General features: G+C 40.4%; 1 protein-coding gene across 1 annotated transcript in view; it reads right to left on the reverse strand.

Moving 5' to 3' along the window:
- Window positions 1–3,169: 3,169 nt before the first annotated feature.
- Window positions 3,170–18,979, reverse strand: part of carmil2 (capping protein regulator and myosin 1 linker 2) — a 54,709-nt gene continuing 38,899 nt past the window's right edge. Inside the window, 9 exon segments of the mRNA XM_034141312.1 lie at window positions 3,170–7,030; window positions 7,710–7,823; window positions 8,249–8,338; window positions 8,684–8,819; window positions 10,047–10,306; window positions 13,029–13,097; window positions 13,641–13,677; window positions 13,809–13,913; window positions 14,565–15,438. Coding sequence (XP_033997203.1) covers window positions 6,510–7,030; window positions 7,710–7,823; window positions 8,249–8,338; window positions 8,684–8,819; window positions 10,047–10,306; window positions 13,029–13,097; window positions 13,641–13,677; window positions 13,809–13,913; window positions 14,565–15,438 — 2,206 coding nt within the window. The 3' untranslated portion in view covers window positions 3,170–6,509.

Here is an 18,979-nt window from a genome sequence, read left to right on the forward strand (position 1 = left end):
CGAACCCTTAGATATGGTAATTAAACATTAAAACACCTGCGGCTTATAGTCCAGTGCGGCTTATATATGTACACATCATTCAATTTAGCTGCTGCTGCTTATATTCAGGTGCGCTTTATAGTGCGAAAATTACGGTACTCTTAATATTTTTTTCATCAAATATAACATATTCAACAAAAAAATGCAATAACGTGCTTTAACCACTAGGTGGTTTTATTTATGATCTATGTCACTTATTCAGTTTCGGTGGCAGTTCTTCCAGTTTTTCCAGAAAAGTCTTTTAATCAGGGCTCTATAAATAAAGAACTACGGCAGATATGTAATATTGAATGCAGCCGAACCGTGTATTACAATGCCGTTATGTGATGACTTTCAAAGAGAAAAGCAAGCACACTCGGATTAAAGTATTATTTTCTTTTCTTTAAATGTTTTCGGATTTCATATCGCATAAACACCATATCCCAACGTGCATTGCGGCTAAAACATCCAATCACCGAGCTTCAACCATAGCTGAGGATATTGGGTAATCAGTTCAGTGGGTGTGTATCGCAATAATGACACTCAAAATGTCCCATATATACTGTAGGCCTACGTCTGTAACCGGTGACATTATTTTGAAATTCAGTTCCTGACGGACGGCAAAAAAGCCAGAGATTATAGAATTAAACAAATAAATAAAAACAAGGATATTTGAGTGTTATTGTTGAGTAAATAACAGTGTGTTATTTAGAAAAGAATAACAAATTAGAAGGAAAAAAAGATTTAAAAAATACATATTTCAGTATTCTGAGCCCCATTTATTTTCCTCACGGACGGCAAAAAAAGTTCAACATTATAGAATTTAAAATAAAAACAATAATCGTGGCTTGATATTGAGTAAGAAAATGTTTTTATGAACCACACAGCTTCCGGTCTTCCAAGACCCGACCGGACAGAAAGACGTGGTGCAGGCACAAATTATACTACCAATAGAAATACATTGCTTTTTCGTTCTGTGTGACACGAAAAAAAAAAGGAGAAAATCGTGTTGGTGAACAAGAATCAATAGATTTTAATGTCGTGACTATAACACGAAATGCTGTGAGACTGGGTTGGATGCGTCGCTGCAACGAGGTTCAGACGAGCTGCACCTGGATAAGGAACGTCTGAAAACTCCAGTGCAGCAGCAGAAGAGGGAGGCCTCTGGTGTGGGGACTGCTGTATTTTGACCTCTTAGCCTAGGATTGATATTTGTATATTTCACATGTTGATTATAATGAATCTTATATGGATTTGATTGTTTTAAAGGTGTCTTCTGTGTTGTATTTGGGTCAGAGTTGGGATTTTGTTAGTCTAATGGGGCCACCTTAAGGTGGGGCATAACAGGTCAATAATAATAATAATATTATGGTCAATATATAAATGTAAACCAAAAAATATTCTCTATTAAGTTTTGGATGTATAAAGAACCAGAGTTCCCTGCCTATACTGTATGTCAAGCATTAACTTCAGTTTAAACATTTTGGCCAATTGCTCAAAAGCTAAATCATTAGCTAGCTAACTGGCTAGAGCTACAGTAAGCTAACACGCCTGAGCAGCCCCTATTTAATACAGTGTATGGAGCAGACATACCAATACCTGCTAATTAGTGCTAACAGTGCTGACATAAATAAAATAATACTAGAATTTAACTTACTGAAAAACACAGACTTCTTGGACGGTCTGTTAGTACGATACATCCCAATGGTCCAACACAGTCTCACGGCATTTCGTGTTATAGTCACGAAATTAATCTATTGATTCGTGTTCACCAACACGATTTTGCCATTTTTTTTCATGTCACACAGAACGATTTTAAAAGCAATGTAAATAATAACAAATTAGAAGGAAAAACAGATAAAAAAAAATACAGATTTCAGTTTTCTGACACAGAACGATTTTAGAAGCAATGTATTTATATTGGTAGTATGTTTCGTGCCTGCACCAAATAATAACAAATTAGAAGGAAAAAAAAATAAAAAAAAATACTGATGTCAGTATTCTGAGGCTCTGAGCCACATTTCTTTTCCTCGCGGACGGCAAAAAAACTCAGATATTATACAATTTAAAATAAAAGGGATAGGGTTAGGCTTAGGGTAAGATATTGAGTAATAACATGTTTTTATGAACCACACAGCTTCTGGTCTTCCAAGACCCGACCGGACAAAAAGACGTGGTGCAGGCACGAAACATACTACCAATAGAAATACATTGCTTTTAAAATCGTTCTGTGTGACACGAAAAAAATGCGAAAATCGTGTTGGTGAACACGAATCAATAGATTAAATTAATTTCGTGACTATTACACGAAATGTCGTGAGACTGGGTTGAATGGTCGTAATGTAGGCTCAATAACAACTTGAAAATAGTCTCAGCAACACGCACATGATACGGGCCCCCAGAACAGTATCCGCGGAGGAACAGAATCCTAACAACTGAAACCTTGTTGCTCATCCAGTTGACTCCTGACTCTTTGACGGCGGAGAGGGGATATACAGATATCAGTGCAAAATGGATATGTTTAGTTCACTAAAAGCATGAGCACATTCATGCACAACGCTACCGAGTAAGACTTCTTATCAGCAGCTAATCTCATTAGCTCATTGCTATACCTACATTTTTCTCATAGCAGGAGAAAGAGAGAGGATGGTCTCTTCTCATACTATGGTATACTAGTGGGTCTTGACACACTGGGGAGGGGACACATATTTAGGCTGGGATTTAGTTTTAGTTTTGATTTGTTTGTAGCCTTTATTTAACCAGGTGAAAAATCCCATTGAGATCAACGATCTTTTTTTCAAGGGAGACCTGCAGAATAACTTGCTTAAATTGCTTGATAACTACATTTTTTGGGGCAGTTTTTTTTATAAATTACATACATTTAAATGTTATGATTGCCACATTCTATTAAAAAAGTATTTGGAATGCTTAAAATGTAGCATTGCACTTCCACAAACTTGACACATTGGTAACTGCTGGACAGTAAGACCTCACATTGTGTTTTAAAATGCAGATTTTTTTCCGTATTAATTTTGAGTCTAAGGACTCAAGCCTAAATGAATGTAAGATGTGGACATCATCAGGATTATTTTCTCAGACTTTGCGAAGCCCACTCATAGAGACAAGACATTGAACAAACCAGAGTACAAAATGTTGACAGAACTCATATTTTAATAATTCTTAACAAGTATAGGTATGGATTTACACTCAGTTCATAACTTTGTTTTTTATGCTTTGTATTTTTGTACATATTCTGTGCGTGCAAGGCAAAGATAAACAAGACTATAGAAAATAACTTCTTTCCAAGTATGAGACGCAGGCTCAGGAAACTGAACTGAGGTCTGCTCTTACAAAACACACACCATCCTCCACAGCCACCTGAGAGTTTGATAGAATAAATATACTCCTGTTGCTATCTCACACTATCTCTGATCATATATTGGTCATATCTGGTCTCTTGTGAAATGATAGATATGGTGATTATTACATATGTGTGTGTCTAATGTAATGACCCTAAAATGTCACATATTGATGTGATTCAACAGAAACATGCAGAGCTTTAGTGTCCCATGTGTACATTTCAAGATACTGGCTGATAGTAAAAAATAAATAACACTTAACAAGGCAGGATATATTTTTCCCACATCGATGGCATGATGAGATTGTTAGAAATATTGTAAGGGAAATGGATTTGACATTGTTTTCAATGTGTACAATTATTTGAGAAAATAACCATAAAATTGGGTTTTTTCCATTATTTGTCAATTTTTTTTTTCAAGTTGTTGGTTAACTGGGATGTTTTGGTATATTTTTTGGTTTTTACTGACCGGTATCAGTATGTTGTTACTTCGGCATCATTTTGAAACATGTATTACAATTAAATCACGGTAAAATATGTTCATTTTGTTGTAGTTGCCAGCGATTCTCTCACTAGTTTAGCATACTCAGCCCGGTTGTTGGCCCTGAAAGAACCTCGATTTTTGAGAGCCAGAAAACTGTAACAAGTACCCGCTAGCCGGAACTACGCCTAGTGGAAACACAACCAAAAACGGGCCGGGCACGGCACGGCACGGCACGGCACGCTTAAACCGTGCTCTGCGCTGTAGTGGAAATGCGCCATAAGTGTCTTTGGGCAAGACACCCGACCCCAATTTCCTCAATCAGTGTATGAGTGTGAGTGAATAAGCCTTAGATTACATGATGAGCAGTTTGGCACCCTGTAAGGCAGATCTGCAGTGTATTAACTGACAAAATAATTGTCAGTGTGCACTATTGAGTGGCGCAGGAATGAGTTATAAAGCCCGGAATGAGTTAGCATTTTAGCACTTCATGTTCCCTGGTCTAGAAGTAAAAGTTTTTTGAAGGCTTTTTCAATTAGATGCCTGAAATAAGGTCTGTGGTTAACACAAGCTGAAGAGATTTTCACGTTTTGTTCTACGACATAAAATATGTCAGTGGTTGCTAACATGTGACTAAATGAGACTACTAAACGTCATCACACCAAATGTTAGCCGCCTTTAGCTTAGCTTAAAATCATAAAAGTGGTGTTAATATGTGGAGATGATCCTGCTGAACAAAATGTGTGAGTATCATAAACGTGTGTTTGCCACAGATCTCATTTTTGTAACATTCCAATGGAAAAATCCCACTGCTTGGTGTCGAGGGAGCCATGGTGATGCTAACTTCCCGGTCGGCCCACAAAAAAATCGTCATCACTGCACCACTGTATAGGAGCAAAGAAACTCTCCCAAACAGCTATAGACAAAAACAAAAGCAGAGGATTACGAGGGGAAAAGTAGAGTTCAAAACATCATGCAATACAAAATGTGAGTCATTACATTACCACAAATGCCCAATTTAAAAAAATGTATGCAAATGAGGGCCATATGTATAAATGTGGATGAATTACCAAAATCCAATGGATGGAATATGTCCAACTAGTTCAAGAGCCTTTTTCCTTGAACCCGTTCATCTTCGGGAAAAAAATATCAACAAGGAAAAGTGAAGAGATATACTCTTTTAATTGTAAATTACACCATGTGCCTTTAAATCCCTTATTAAATAAAATGATAACATGTGAAATAAGTGAGTCTTTGACATGATGTGTTAATGAGCCACACTCATAGACGTTCTGTTCAATTAGCCATCCTTGTGTGGAGATCACACAATAAAGATATCTCAACCACACACTCCTGTCAGTTACTCATTCAGCTGATGCTGTCTGTGTCCCATTTCAGACCCAACCTCCTTGGAAGGACTCAGATGACTCTTAAAGGTTTCCTCAGACTGAATGGAAAGTGAGTTTACAGGCGATCAGTTGCCTTCTTAATGCAAACATGCAATGGATGCAGATTTCCCCCTGATGATGCATATTAAAACAGCTGCCCTAATCAACGTAGAGATTTTGCCCTCAGCACAACAGGCCCGGGGCTTGGGAACCACATGGTCACTGGTCCAAGTTATAAAATATACGTGGTTTGGAGATAGTAGCTGGAGATGAGCCAGTTCACCTCCTGGATACTGTTAGGATGTCTTTGAGCAAAGCACCAAACCCCCAACAGCTCCAGGGCGCTGAACTACTGCAGCCCAGCACTCTAACAGCTGTTCATCAATTGCATTCATTTGTGCATGTGTGTATTTCATGGCCTACTGTGTAAAGGTCCTGTTTGTCATTTAGTTTGTCCGCTTTTTATTGTTTTGGGTGTTTGACCACTGGACGGTTTGTGCAGTGTGTGTTTATCCACCTCAAACGGACAGTACAGCAACTGTGCAGACGTTCGCTGTAAGATGGCAACAAAACCTGCACCAACCATGTGCACTAAATTAGAGCCTGTATCCATATAGCGCCTTTTCTGAACACTAGCATCTTTTTCTCAATTGATTCAAATGAGGAGTGAGCCCATGCCATCACATGCGGCAACCATGAGAATAGACCAGGGTCTTTTTTTGATGCTCCAAATGCTTTGAGATGAAAATATAAAAACTTTTCAGAAAAGCGCTGGTGACATCGCTGTAGAAATTCGAGAAGAAGCTTTCAAACATTTCAGCTAGCAAAACAAAGATATACAGCATAGTTTGAGCAGAGCAGGTGAGTGTTGTACTCTCATATTTGGATCTAGTTGTGACAAGCTCAATTATACAATGTGTGAGAGCAAGAATCCTCCAGTTGTTGCTAATGGTGACAAAAATTGGCAAACAAATAAAAAGTAGCCGAAATATTTAATAAAATGAAAAGGGGCGATGCCAGCCTGTCACGCAACAGCAACGTTGTCAAGACGTGGAGACGCTGTGTGGACACAGGGTCTTGGTTCTGAGACTTTCAAAGAGAGCACCCTGACACGGGACACAGCAGCTTTCTACAGGGGGGTACAACATTCATGCTGTTCTCAGACTTGGTATACCCTCCTATATCCTGATCTCAGTGATGTCACAGCCCCCCCCCCCTCTCTTCCCAGGTGCATCTTATGTCCTTTTTTAAGTACGTATTTGTGTTATTCAGACAGAGGGGGCTCAGTTCTTTGGTCTGCTGCCTTCACTGTGTGCTGTTTAGAGAGCTCCTCCTGTGTGCTGTTCCTCCCCTCCTCTGGGGGGGGGGCTGTGCCAGGGCTTTTCTTCTTGAGGGACAAGGGGCTAACTTGCGGGTTTTCTTGGGATTCAGATATAGCTGAGATTGTGCCGGGGGTCTTTTCTTGGGAGGGTGGGGACAGTAGCCGTTTTTCTAGAGTTTGAGGGAAACGGGGGCCTGTGCTGGGGCTCTTCTGCTCAGATGGGGGTGTTACAGAGGGCTTTTGGAGGCCGTGGGTCAGCCTCTCCAGGACGGGTGGGGGTCTGTCGGAGGCTGCAGTTGGACTGAAGAGTCGGGCTGCTGATGCTTCTGTGGAGGAGGGACACGCTGAGCCTGGGGGGGGGGGCTTAGTTTCAGCTCCACAGCCCATCCTGCCTCTCTCTGTCTTCAGCTCCTCTTCATCCTGGGCAGTCTTCCTCTTCTCTTCTTGTTTCCCTGCGTGACCGGCTGCATGGATGAAGAACAGATAGACAGATGTAAGCACTGGAAGAAATGCTGCTCCAAAAAAAAGTACAGCAATAATGAAAACACAGCGTTTTGGTTTGTTATCGTTTTTCACTTATTATAAGAAAGATATCTGCCAATAGAACAAGTGAAAATCTGCTTGGTACGATCTCCTGAAGTAAGATGGGATATTTAGATAAATTACATCCTGTAATTAGCTGGGGAAAAAGGATTTTGAACTATATTGGACCAGGATCAGGAGATGCCAGAAATGCTTTTCCGTTTTCTGGTGATTTTCTAATATCAAGTAAGATCTTTTTTATTTTTAAACAAGACGATAAATCTTTTACAAATACCACACTAGCTTAACAACCTTGTGACATGTTTCATCTGAGCTACAACTCAAAATAAGATGTTTTTAAGAGTCTTTGACTTAAACAGATACTTAGGATGCATTGTTTAAAATCAAGACCCTACAGTATATCTCACTGCATTGTTACTTCTTAAGTTATTATGTCTATCTATTATAAAGACATATTCTGACTAGAGATTAGACAAATATACTTTGCAAGATGTCGGGTTTTTGCAGTGAGAACGTGTTTCAACAGAAAGAAAGAAGCAACATGTCTCTTATATTAAGAGAGATGCAGAGTTCAGTTATGAGCATGAACCCTCCTCTCACCCTCCTGAGCTCTCTGTGCTTCCTCCACACAGGGAGGGTCTTCAGTGCAGGGGGGCAGGTCTCCTCTGGAGCCGCGGAAACGGATAGGAGACCTCTGCAGCACCGCCTTCAGCTCTGAGAGACATGGAGACAGAGTTTAACTTTAATCATGACCGTGTGTACAAAATAACTATAAAAGCCAAGTACACAAGTCAAGTAGTGTATCAGGATTTATGTATAAACAAAAGTAAAGTGAAATGTCAGTTTGTATCAGGGTTCTCCATGAGGGAACAGGTTGATGCTGAATCCTTATCAGCTGTTCTTTTCACAGCTTTAAAGTAGAGAACATTTAACATGTATGTAATATAAAGCTTGAGAGAGCGGCTTCACCCCTGGCCTTTTTAGGAATTGGCTAGAGAATGTTCCAGACAATTGTTATTCACTGCTGAATAAGGCCTTCATCGAAAAGGAGAATTTCAAGAGTCAGACAATTCTATCATGTTCTCGTTTCTGCTGAATCAATAACCTCGCTGTTGTTCCTTTAGTTTTCAAAGCCTCACCTTGCGTCATGGCCAGAGTGTCCTCATGGACCGACACAGCTCTGCGTTTCAGAACGGGCTTCAAGTGTTGCCGTGTCTTAGGAAGACTCTCTGAAAGTATACAAGTGAACAAACAAATCAGCTTTTCTTCAGCTACTAAATGTAAAACCTACTAACATGTGGTAGACCACACACACATATTAACATGGTTTAATATTGTTATAATTGTCTGCTGCTTCACTCCCTAAGACTGTAACAAATGTTGGGAGATAGCAATTTGCAATTTCTACTTTTACATTTTAATTATGTTATACCTGGCACTTTTTTCAATGCTCACCAACTTCATAATGCTGCTACTTTTTGATTATACCTTGTATTGGTAACTTTACTTTTCATCCATACCAATCCACCTCTAATATGGATGAGGATGTGGTTTCAGTGAGGAGTCAGACGTACCGTCGGTCACTGACTGTGCTTTCTCCGAACGCTCCTGTGTGCCGGGCCCCCTCCAGGCAGACGGAGCAGAGGGGAGCAGCTCCTTCCTGGGGGACAGAGCGGAGGCTGCACCCGGGGGCCGCTCCTGGCTGCCGTTCTGGAGAAGAAGATCAGAGGATGAAACTCAGCGAGCCGTGACACAAACAATGTGTATGTGCTGACTGACTGAGCATGGAGGCAGGGAATGCATGTTGCAATATGGAAATCAAAAGTAGCTCAGAAGTCTAAACGACCGTTGTGGAACAAATCCTTACTTCATTAATGGTTCATGGTATAAGTTGTAGTTTGTGCTACTGTTGATTTGTATTGTGTTTTTTGTCTTTCTAATATTCAGTTCACCCTCAATGATATATAATGGGAAGAAATGTATCAAATATACCTCAAATGTGTTCATTTTCTATCTTTCTTTCTTAAGTGTATTCAACAAATATCGTTTTTTTCACTATATTTATTTATTGAATGTAACTTCTTTATGAAAGCAGTGCATGGTTTATTTCCCCCTCCTTCTGGCAACCTCCTCTCATGGTTTTTCTTCTTAGAGCTTTTCAGCAGTTGTCTTTCTTAACGTTGCATTGATCTTTTGTTTTGCTTATGCTGAAGCTTTTCATAATCCAATACATGCTGTCTTCTTTTATTTTTTTTACTTCCTACCCTTCAGAGCATTCTTCAGTGCACCATTTGAACCCATATTTTACAGGTGCTTTTCACAGAAATGTGATGTACCCTGCAGTATTTTCTTCTAATTTCTTTTATCTTCATCATAATAAAGTACATTTTCCTTAGTTTGAAAAAAAAACATATCCTCTCATTCTCTATTGGTTACTGAACTGTCTGCATTTAAAGGTCACCTATTATGCAAAATCCACTTTTTCGTGTCTTTTATACATCAACATGTGTCCCCTCTGTGTAAAGAGACTCTGAAAGTTTCAGGAATAAAGATTCTCTCTCTTTTTGTCCTGATCCATTTATATAAAAACCTGTCTGAAAATGAGCTGATCAGATTTTGGCCACTTTATGATGTCATAAGGTTTTTTATGAAAGCAATAATATTAGGTTTAAATACAAAATAATAGGTTAAACTTAATAGTATTGCTTTCAACTAACCTAATACAATTATGTGTAACCTGTTGACACATTTAATTCAATACATTTAATTAGAGTCAATGTTTAATTCTTTCAGTGTAACAAGTTCATGCTTCAAAGCGTTTCCTCCTGTGTTGTTATCAGTTTAAAGTTATCATAAGAGGTCAATATTAACAAGGCATTGACATGACACTCTTGCCACTGGGTTCCCTCTGAAGTTTCTGACTGACTGCAGTGTTACCTGTGCTGTAGTATCGCTCAGCCGGCCGTCATGGATGTGTCTGAGCTGCACCCTCCCTGCTGAGCTGCTGTGGGGGGGAGCGGAGGAGGGACGGGCTGCCCCCCCGGCAGGAGAGGCCGGGGTGGGAAGGGGAGGCTTGGCTGCCACGGCAGGTTTAGGCGGCAGGGGGCCGCCTGGGCGCTCGTGAACGGTGGGTTTTGGGTGAATAGGGGGGTCCGGTCTGATGGGGTCCAGCGCTCTCATTGGATGTCTGGGGTCAGCTGGAAACAAGGTGCAGAGACAGTGAGTAGAAGACAGTGTGTGAATGATGCAGGGACGATTTTTGTAGGCCGACCCGGAAGTTAGCATTGCATGGGATACCTTAACAAAAAGCAACAAGATTTCCTTTTGATTTAGAAAAAGTGCAGAAATTAAGCTCTGTGGCAATCACACTTTTGATACTTACATGTTTTTTTCAGCAGGATAATCCCCACATATTAACATCACTTTAGAGTAGTTGAATTATTAATGCAATTGAAAGAAGTAAGTTGCTAACGTTAGGCTATAAAGGAACTACATCACTGTTGCACTTCAGGTCAACATCGCTAAGCTAAAGGCGGCTAATGTTTGGCGTGATGACATTTAGTAGTCTCATTTAGTCACTTGTTAGCAACTGCTGTTATTATAATGTTTTAACTCCAGACATACACCAGTGGGGTATTTGCTAATATACAGTATATCAGCCGTAGAACCAAACATGAATATCTCTTCATCCTAAAATGGCGGTGGCTAGCAAGCTGCTAACTGAGAATGCTAAAATCCATCATGCCAAACATTAGCCACCTTTAGCTTAGCACTGATGACATGTTGATATGAAGTCACGTCACCACCTTATATTATCTTTGGATTTTTGGCAATTTAATTTACGCTTCATAAATAATAAAGTAGGCTACTGTTAATATGTTGAGATTATCCTGTCGAACAAAACGTGTACAGTACCAGTCAAAAGTTTGGACACACCTGCTCCATTCGAAGGTTTTTTATTTATTTAATTATTTTCTACCTCTACTGAAGACATCAAAACTATGAAAGAACACATATGGAGTAGGTGATTGTGGAGGCCAGGTCATCTGACGCAGCCCTCCATCACTTTTCTTCTTAGTCCAATAGCCCTTAAATAGCCTGGAGGTGTGTTTAGGGTCATGGTGTGTTGAAAAACAAATGATGGTCCCAGTAAGAGCAAACCAGATAGGATGGCATGGCGCTGCAGAATGCTGTGGTAGCCATGCTGGTTAAGTGTGCCTTGAATTCTGAATAAATCACCAACAGTGACACCAGCAAAGCCCCCCCCACACCATCACACTTCCTTCTCCATGCTTCACCATCACACTTCGTCCTCCATGCTTCACGGTGGGAACCACGCATGCAGAAACCATCCGCTCACCTTCTCTGCGTCTCACAAAGACACGGCGGTTGGAACCAACAATTTCAAATTTGGACTCATCAGACCAAAGTACAGATTTCCACGGTCTAATGTCCAATCCTTGTGTTTCTTGGCCCAAACAATTCTCTTCTTCTTGTTGTTCATCCTCAGGAGTGGATATTTGCAGCAATTGGACCATGGAGGCCTGATTCACGCAGTCTCCTCTGAATAGAGGATGCTGAGATTTGTCTGCAACTTGAGCTCTGTGATCGTTTATGTGGGCTCTAATCTGAGGTGCTTTAATGTGCGGTTTCTGAGGCTGGTAACTCTGATGTCTATATCCTCTGCAGCAGAGGTAACTCTTGGTCTTCCTTTCCCAGGGGGGTCCTCATGAGAGCCAGTTTTCATCATAGCGTTCGATGGTTTTTTGCGACTGCACTTGAGGATAATTCAAAGTTCTTGAAATGTTCCGGATCTTCTGGCCTTCATTTCTTAAAGTGATGATGGACGGTCGTTTCTCTTTACTGAGTTGAGTCATTCTTGCCATAATACACATTCTAAGTAGGGATGCTCCGATCGCCAATTTTGGGGCCGATCGCCAGAATCAGTATCGGCCGATACCGATCACCGATCCGATCGAGTGGGCGGGGCCTATGGGGATCTTCCAAATAAAGTGATGTTTAAAACTCAGTTAATGGGGCTCATTCACTGGCGCTTCCACAAACAACAACCAACATAATTATTACATTCAAATGAAGTACATTATTCAAGTTTATACTAACTCTTAGTGTGTGTTCTGCTCCGCTCCCCGGTCCGTCACAGCGGGTGGAGCTGCAGGATTTCTGCTTCACACACGTTGCATACCGCTATTTTACTGTCCTTTTCGGACACCTTAAAATACTGCCAGACTGGTGAAGCCATTTTGGCGAGCTTGTTTTGCCGTGCACAGAGAAAAGTGTCATGTATTTTACGTCATCATTTTACGTCATGCGATCGGCTCTCGCGATCGGCATTTTTAGAGAGCACCGATCGATCGGCAGAGAGTGAGTATCGGCCGATATCGATCGGCGGCCGATCGATCGGAGCATCCCTAATTACAACAGTAGTCAAATAGGGCTTTCCACTGTGCACTAGCCTAACTCTGCACAACACAACTGATGGTCTCAAACACATTAAGAAGGCAAGTAATTCCACAAATTGACTCTTGACGAGGCTCACGTGTTAATTGAAAACCATTCCAGGGTGACGACCTCATGAAGCTGACTGAAAGAAGCCAGAGTGTGCAAAGCTGTCATCGAGGCAAAAGGGGGGCTACTCTGAAGAATCTAAAAATATAATCATATTCTGGATTTTTTGTTTACTAAATAATTCCATATGTGTTCTTTAGTTTTGATGTCTTCAATATTAATTTACAATGTAGAAAATTATTAAAATAATAAACACCTTAGAATGAGCAGGTGTGTCCAAATATCATAAACAAGTGTTTGCCACAGAGCCTTTTTTCTGCAATATTCCGTAAATCCAATGTTAAATCTCATGCTATTTGTCGAGGGAACCAGGGAGATGCCAACTTCTTATACCTGATGACGTGGACATGGTTCTGGGCTTCATGTATGTGGGAGGAGGTACAGGCTTGTCCAGGATAGCACCTGAGGGACAGAGACAGTAGGTCCCAGTAAGACTGAGGGTCACTTTTAATCCGAGCTGTACATGTATGAATACAACAGGAACACCGGGCTCCACTGAAGCCTTTTAATTAAGTGACACAGCACTAAGTGATCTGCTGCTCTGTTCTCATCAGCAGGAGCTTCACTGAAGGTGCAGCAGCAACATTACTGCTGGCAATATATTACATTCATTAGTTCCCAAATGAAATTCAAATCTACGGTGGTCGACAAGCGCAATTGGCTTCAACGGCCCCAGAATAATCCTATTAGGTGAAGACTTTTTCTTCATCTGCGTGTGTTTTTGTCAGATTAGTGTTTTTTATTTGCATAGTTTTGAAACTGTGGTGCATTTCTCCTTATGGAAGAGTTTTGGGCCTTTGTAACGTGTTTGTAACTGTCTGCCACTGTAGAATCACTTCAAATGTTACACTTTTCAACACGACTTTGCAAGTTAAATACTGAAGATTGTAAAATGATTAGTATTATTTTTTTGTGTTAAAGATTTGAATAGAAATGCACTCTCACCTTCAGAGTTGGCCTTTCTCAGCTCCTCGTCTTTATTCTAGACACATTCAAATACATTATTAAACTACTCAACACAGGATCCAGACATGTATGATGGATAAGCAGTCCTCGTTAAATAAATGTGCCACAAATATATAAAATCCCTCTAAAACACACCACAAATCCTCCCTGACTGGTCTTGGTGTCAGCAGGTGGAGTTTTGGCCACGCCCATTCTGTGGCAGCATCATCTGAAGCCTCTGTTCAAACTAGACGTGCTCTCAGACGAATGTTTCTGAAAGACCATCCATAGACATTTAGAATATAAAAAATGCATTTTGTATGTTTACTGTCAGTGCTGTGGTATTCTTCACCATAATCAATCAAATAATCAATCATTATAAATGTGGACCAAACTGATAAACACATGAAGCCTGCAGAATACTTCATCTGACAGAATCTGATCTAACACTCTTACAGTTGTCTCGCATTCTGGTAACAACTGAAACTGCTGCAGGACTTCTGAGTGTCTCCATCTCTTAAAGGATCAGATGCAGCTGACAGATGCTGGAATTCTTTCCAGATAAGTTCTTGTTACATCTCTTAGCTTTGAACTCTGACAGTCTGATCAAGATTAAGAGTCTGTTCAGGTCCTCAGGATAGACTTTAGGACAGTATCTGTGCTTTTACATGTTGTTGTCCTTTTACTACTAACAAGTAGTACCATACAATAATCTATGCACCTCACTACAGCAGTGCAGGCATAATATTGCTGTAGATAAATTATAATTATTTGTATAACCAAGTCAAAGAGAAGAAATATACATGTACATTTTACAAACCAGTTTCTGGTTTGAAACCGCAGTTATAATTTTTTTTAGATTTGATCAAAAAACTTATAGTGGCATTTTCAGTGTGCTTTGAAAACGGGTCAGTTCAGACTGACCTTACTGTGTGTGTCATCCTTGTCTTCAGGCTCTAACCCTGTCAGCAGGATGAGGCTCTGGCTCTTTCCCTCCCTCAGCGACCTCTTGGTCACCTTGAGTCTCCTCTCTCCAAACGGACTCCCTCCCAACATCTCCTTCATCTGCACCCCGCCCCTCTCCTGCTCCGTGAGAGGGGAGGTGACCACAGGACTGGGGGGGCGACCTGGCAAGAGAGGAACTGCCTCTCCTGTCAGATTGGAAAGCGTGGCAGTGGTGAGGTCGGGGCTTGTGGCGGTGTTGGGGAAAGAGGGAGTGTTGTCACTGGAAGGCATCGTCATGGTTAAAGTCTTGGCAGGCGCCATCGTTCCCTTCGCATCGCCTGCAGGATGCTGGCCCGGGGCAGCGGTTCCTTCTGTGGTGGCGGCATCATTACAAACGTTAGCATCCTCCACTGACCTTGCCCCTCTCCCCTTGTCCCTGTCCCTCTCTTTGGCCTCGCGGAGGGGTCGGATGAGGTCTGCGATAGAGGTCCTTTTGACCTTCACCCCCTCTCCTCCTCCCTCTCCCCCTCCTGCCTTGGGGGCTCGGCCGCCTCGAGCCCTCTTGAAGGCAAAGAAGTCGCCAAACTTTTTCTTGATGTTTTTGGTGGGAAGTGTGGTGGTGGGGGTGACAGAAGAGGGGGGTGCGGGGGGAGTGGAGGATGTAGAGAGGAGGGGTACATCAGTGGATGTAAAGCATGTGTCAGTGGATGGGACAGAGGGAGAGGTGACAGTGGTGCTGGGGGAGAGGGTGATATTGTCAGACGAAGAGGAAAAGGGGGTTGAGGCTGAGGGGGTGGAGCTTGAGTCTGGGGTAGTGGCTGGGGCAGGGATTGACTCCTCCCACCGGCCTTTTCTGCAGCAGAGACAGCAGAAAGAGCAACAGACAAGAAGAGACACTCAGTACTACCACTACTACTACAGGAGTCAGGACACATGCTCAGTTCAGGTGCACAACACAACAAGAAGGGTCATGCAGACGGCCCACAGAGCAAAGACATCCGTCAGACCACACTGTCTGTCTGTTCCACACCATGATCCAGAGTACCATATCTATACGACTCTTGGAAGGATTGCCATTCAATTTGGTTTGGATATTTGGAGTGGTGCAGGAATGAGTTCTTAAGTTCTTGAGTTCTTCCATTTTTGGTTCCCTTGTCTAGAAGTCAACATTTCTTTTGAAACTAAGTTTTGGTTGGATGCCTGAAACAAGATCTCTGGTTAACACAAGCTGGAGAGATTTTGTTCAACAACATAAAATACGTCAGTAATCGTGAATTTCCAAAATGTCTATGTGTCGTAAAAGAGTGGTTGCTAACAAGGGACTAAATAAGACTACTAAATGTCTCACGCTAAACATTAGCTGCCTTTAGCTTAGCGGTTTTGATGCGCCATCATGTATTTTCCTTGTTTAGCCTAACGTTAGCATTTTACTTCTGTCAATAGCATTTATGCTTCAAAGATCATAACATTGGTGTTAATCTGTGAAGATTATCCCGCTGAACAACGGGTAAGTAATATACAATAAGTACATGAAAAACATAAATACCGCACTAATAAATGGCCAAACTTCTGTGTCATAAAAGCGGCAGTTAGCAGTTAGCTAGCAACTGACTAAATGGGGAAAACTAAACGTCATCAAGCCGACATTAGCCGTCTTTAGCTTAGCCATGGTGACGTGAAGTCATGTACTGTAGTTCCTTAATAGCTTAACGTTAGCTTTTCTTCAAAAAATTAAAGTGGTGTTAATATTGTGAGTATATAATGCTGAACAAGACTTGTAAGTATCATAAACGTGTGTTTGACATGGATCTTTTTCTATTCCGAAATCTATGAAAAAAATGTTGGATGCTAACTTCCGGGCTAATATTTTTTAACTACTGTGGTTGCCTTCTGAGATTTCGTCTAGCATTATTGTCAGGTCCAAATCAAGTACTTTTTTTAATCCATCCATGATGAACAGATATGCTTTAATTTCAGCAACTGCTGCAGTGTGTTGGGCTGGAACAGTTTTTAGGCTTCCACTCTTTTTTTCTCCACTCACAGTCCAGATGGGGCTACAGAGCTATGATTCAGCAGTTGTGTGGAGGAACAGCTGTGGTGGACGGCAACTGCTGATGGATGCTTTTGCTTCATGGCTGGTGTCGACGAAGGGTGAAAATGAAAACATATGGACGCCAACAGAGGGCAGTCAGAGATGATTCCATTCAAATGACTTTGCATGTCTTCAACTTTACAAAGACATGTAGTACAATTTGAGTGTAAATTGTGTTTGATGCATAACCCAGGTCAGGTCAACCTGCTTTAGCCAACATGAGGTCACCAACTCCCTTCATGTACAATCACCATCATGTGATTGCAGTCACTAATATATGATGGGTTGTGTGATCCATTCTTCTTTCACTGATGAAGAATGTGAAATATTGTTGGTAGTCCAGGAAAACGCTACTATGGGACCCTTTGAACTGAACATATTTGTCTCACAGCAGGCCAACTACATTTATTTTAATTATTGTTGTATTATTTCAACCCAGTCTCACAGCATTTCGTGTTATAGTCACGACATTTAATCTATTGATTCGTGTTCACCAACACGATTTTCCTCTTTTTTTCGTGTCACACAGAACGATTTTAAAAGCAATGTATTTCTATTGGTAGTATGTTTTGTGCCTGCACCACGTCTTTTTGTCCGGTCGGATCTTGGAAGACCGGAAGCTGTGTGGTTCATAAAAACATGTTCTTACTCAATATCAAGCCACGATTATTGTTTTTATTTTAAATCGTATAATGTCTGACTTTCTTTGCCGTCCGCGAGGAAAATAAATGGGGCTCAGAGCCTCAGAATACTGAAATCTGTATTTTTTAAATCTTTTTTTCCTTCTAATTTGTTATTCTTTTCTAAATAACACACTGTTATTTACTCAACAATAACACACAATTATCCTTATTTTTATTTATTTGTTTAATTCTATAATATCTGGCTTTTTTGCCGTCCGTCAGGAACTGAATTTCAAAATAAAGTCACCGGAAACAGACGTAGGCGATACACACCCACTGAACTGATTACCCAAGATCCTCAGCTATGGTTGAAGCTCGGCGATTGGATGTTTTGGCCGCAATGCACGTTGGGATATGGTGTTAATGCGATATGAAATCCGAAAACTTTTTTTTTTAAAGAAGAAATTAATACTTTATTCCGAGTGTTCTTGCTTTTCTCTTTGAAAGTCATCACATAACGGCATTGTAATACACAGTTCGGCTGCATTAAATATTACAGATCTGCCGTAGTTCTTTATTTATAGAGCCCTGATGAGAAGACTTCTAGACAAACTGGAAGAACTCCCACCGAAACTGAATACGTGACGTGGATCATAAATATATCAGCAATTAAAGAACATCTTTCAATTTCTCTTCACACAATACGTCTCCTTGCAGTATCATACTTAATTCGGCTGACTTTTATATTGATCCAATTGGTAGATACAGTAGGTAGCAGTGCACAGCTAATAGACAGGGACTTGTCGTTTTTAAAGATATTACTGATTTTCTTTGAATTAAAGAATGTAAATACTGAGTTGAAAGAATAGTCAGGGGTTTTGGGGTGATGGGAGACACATCTATGGATTCAGATTTCAATAGCTTACTATTAAATGACGGATATACCTTTCTATCTGTGATGTTTTACAAATCAGATATTAATGTGTAGAAGTAAAACATGTCAAATATTATAGCAATATCCTGTCAAATTATGTGAAAACATGAATAAAACTACACATCTGCAGATGTTATACATACTAAGTGTCCTACGCTAATAATAAAAAGTATAATTTGTTGTGTTAAACACTTTAAACTTGACAGTGTTTTAACCAGCACCACCTAGTGGTTAAAGCACGTTATTTAATTTTTTTGTTGAATATGTTATATTTGATGAAAAAAATATTAAGAGTACTACATTTCATAGGGGGAAAGTAGAAGGTCAATGATAGACATATAGAATATAAAAAAGTCAAGAAGATACTGTAAGTGATCTCTACAATAAAACAGTTTAGTGCCGGATGTACAAAGATATTAATAGGAGGATGTGCAAAACAGAAAAAAACATTATTTAAACATTAAAGAATAATTTAGGTTAAGGTCTTCTTTTAAATAAGAAAAAGCTTTGGGGGTATCTACAGATAAATATTAAGCCTGACAAAGTACTTAACGTCTAATATATTGCTTTCCTGCAATGTTAACTATGTTGAAGCACTTATTTTAACTGATATTATACGTATGAATTATACTCTTATGTATGTAGATAGTATAAGAAATGTGCAGAATATGACAGTTTAATGGTGGAGGTATACACACATATTGATAGATGTCTTGTAATGCACTGTTGAGGAACCTGTGACCCA

This window comes from Trematomus bernacchii, unplaced genomic scaffold (genome assembly GCF_902827165.1).
Source record: "Trematomus bernacchii unplaced genomic scaffold, fTreBer1.1, whole genome shotgun sequence".
NCBI classification, from domain to species: domain Eukaryota; kingdom Metazoa; phylum Chordata; class Actinopteri; order Perciformes; family Nototheniidae; genus Trematomus; species Trematomus bernacchii.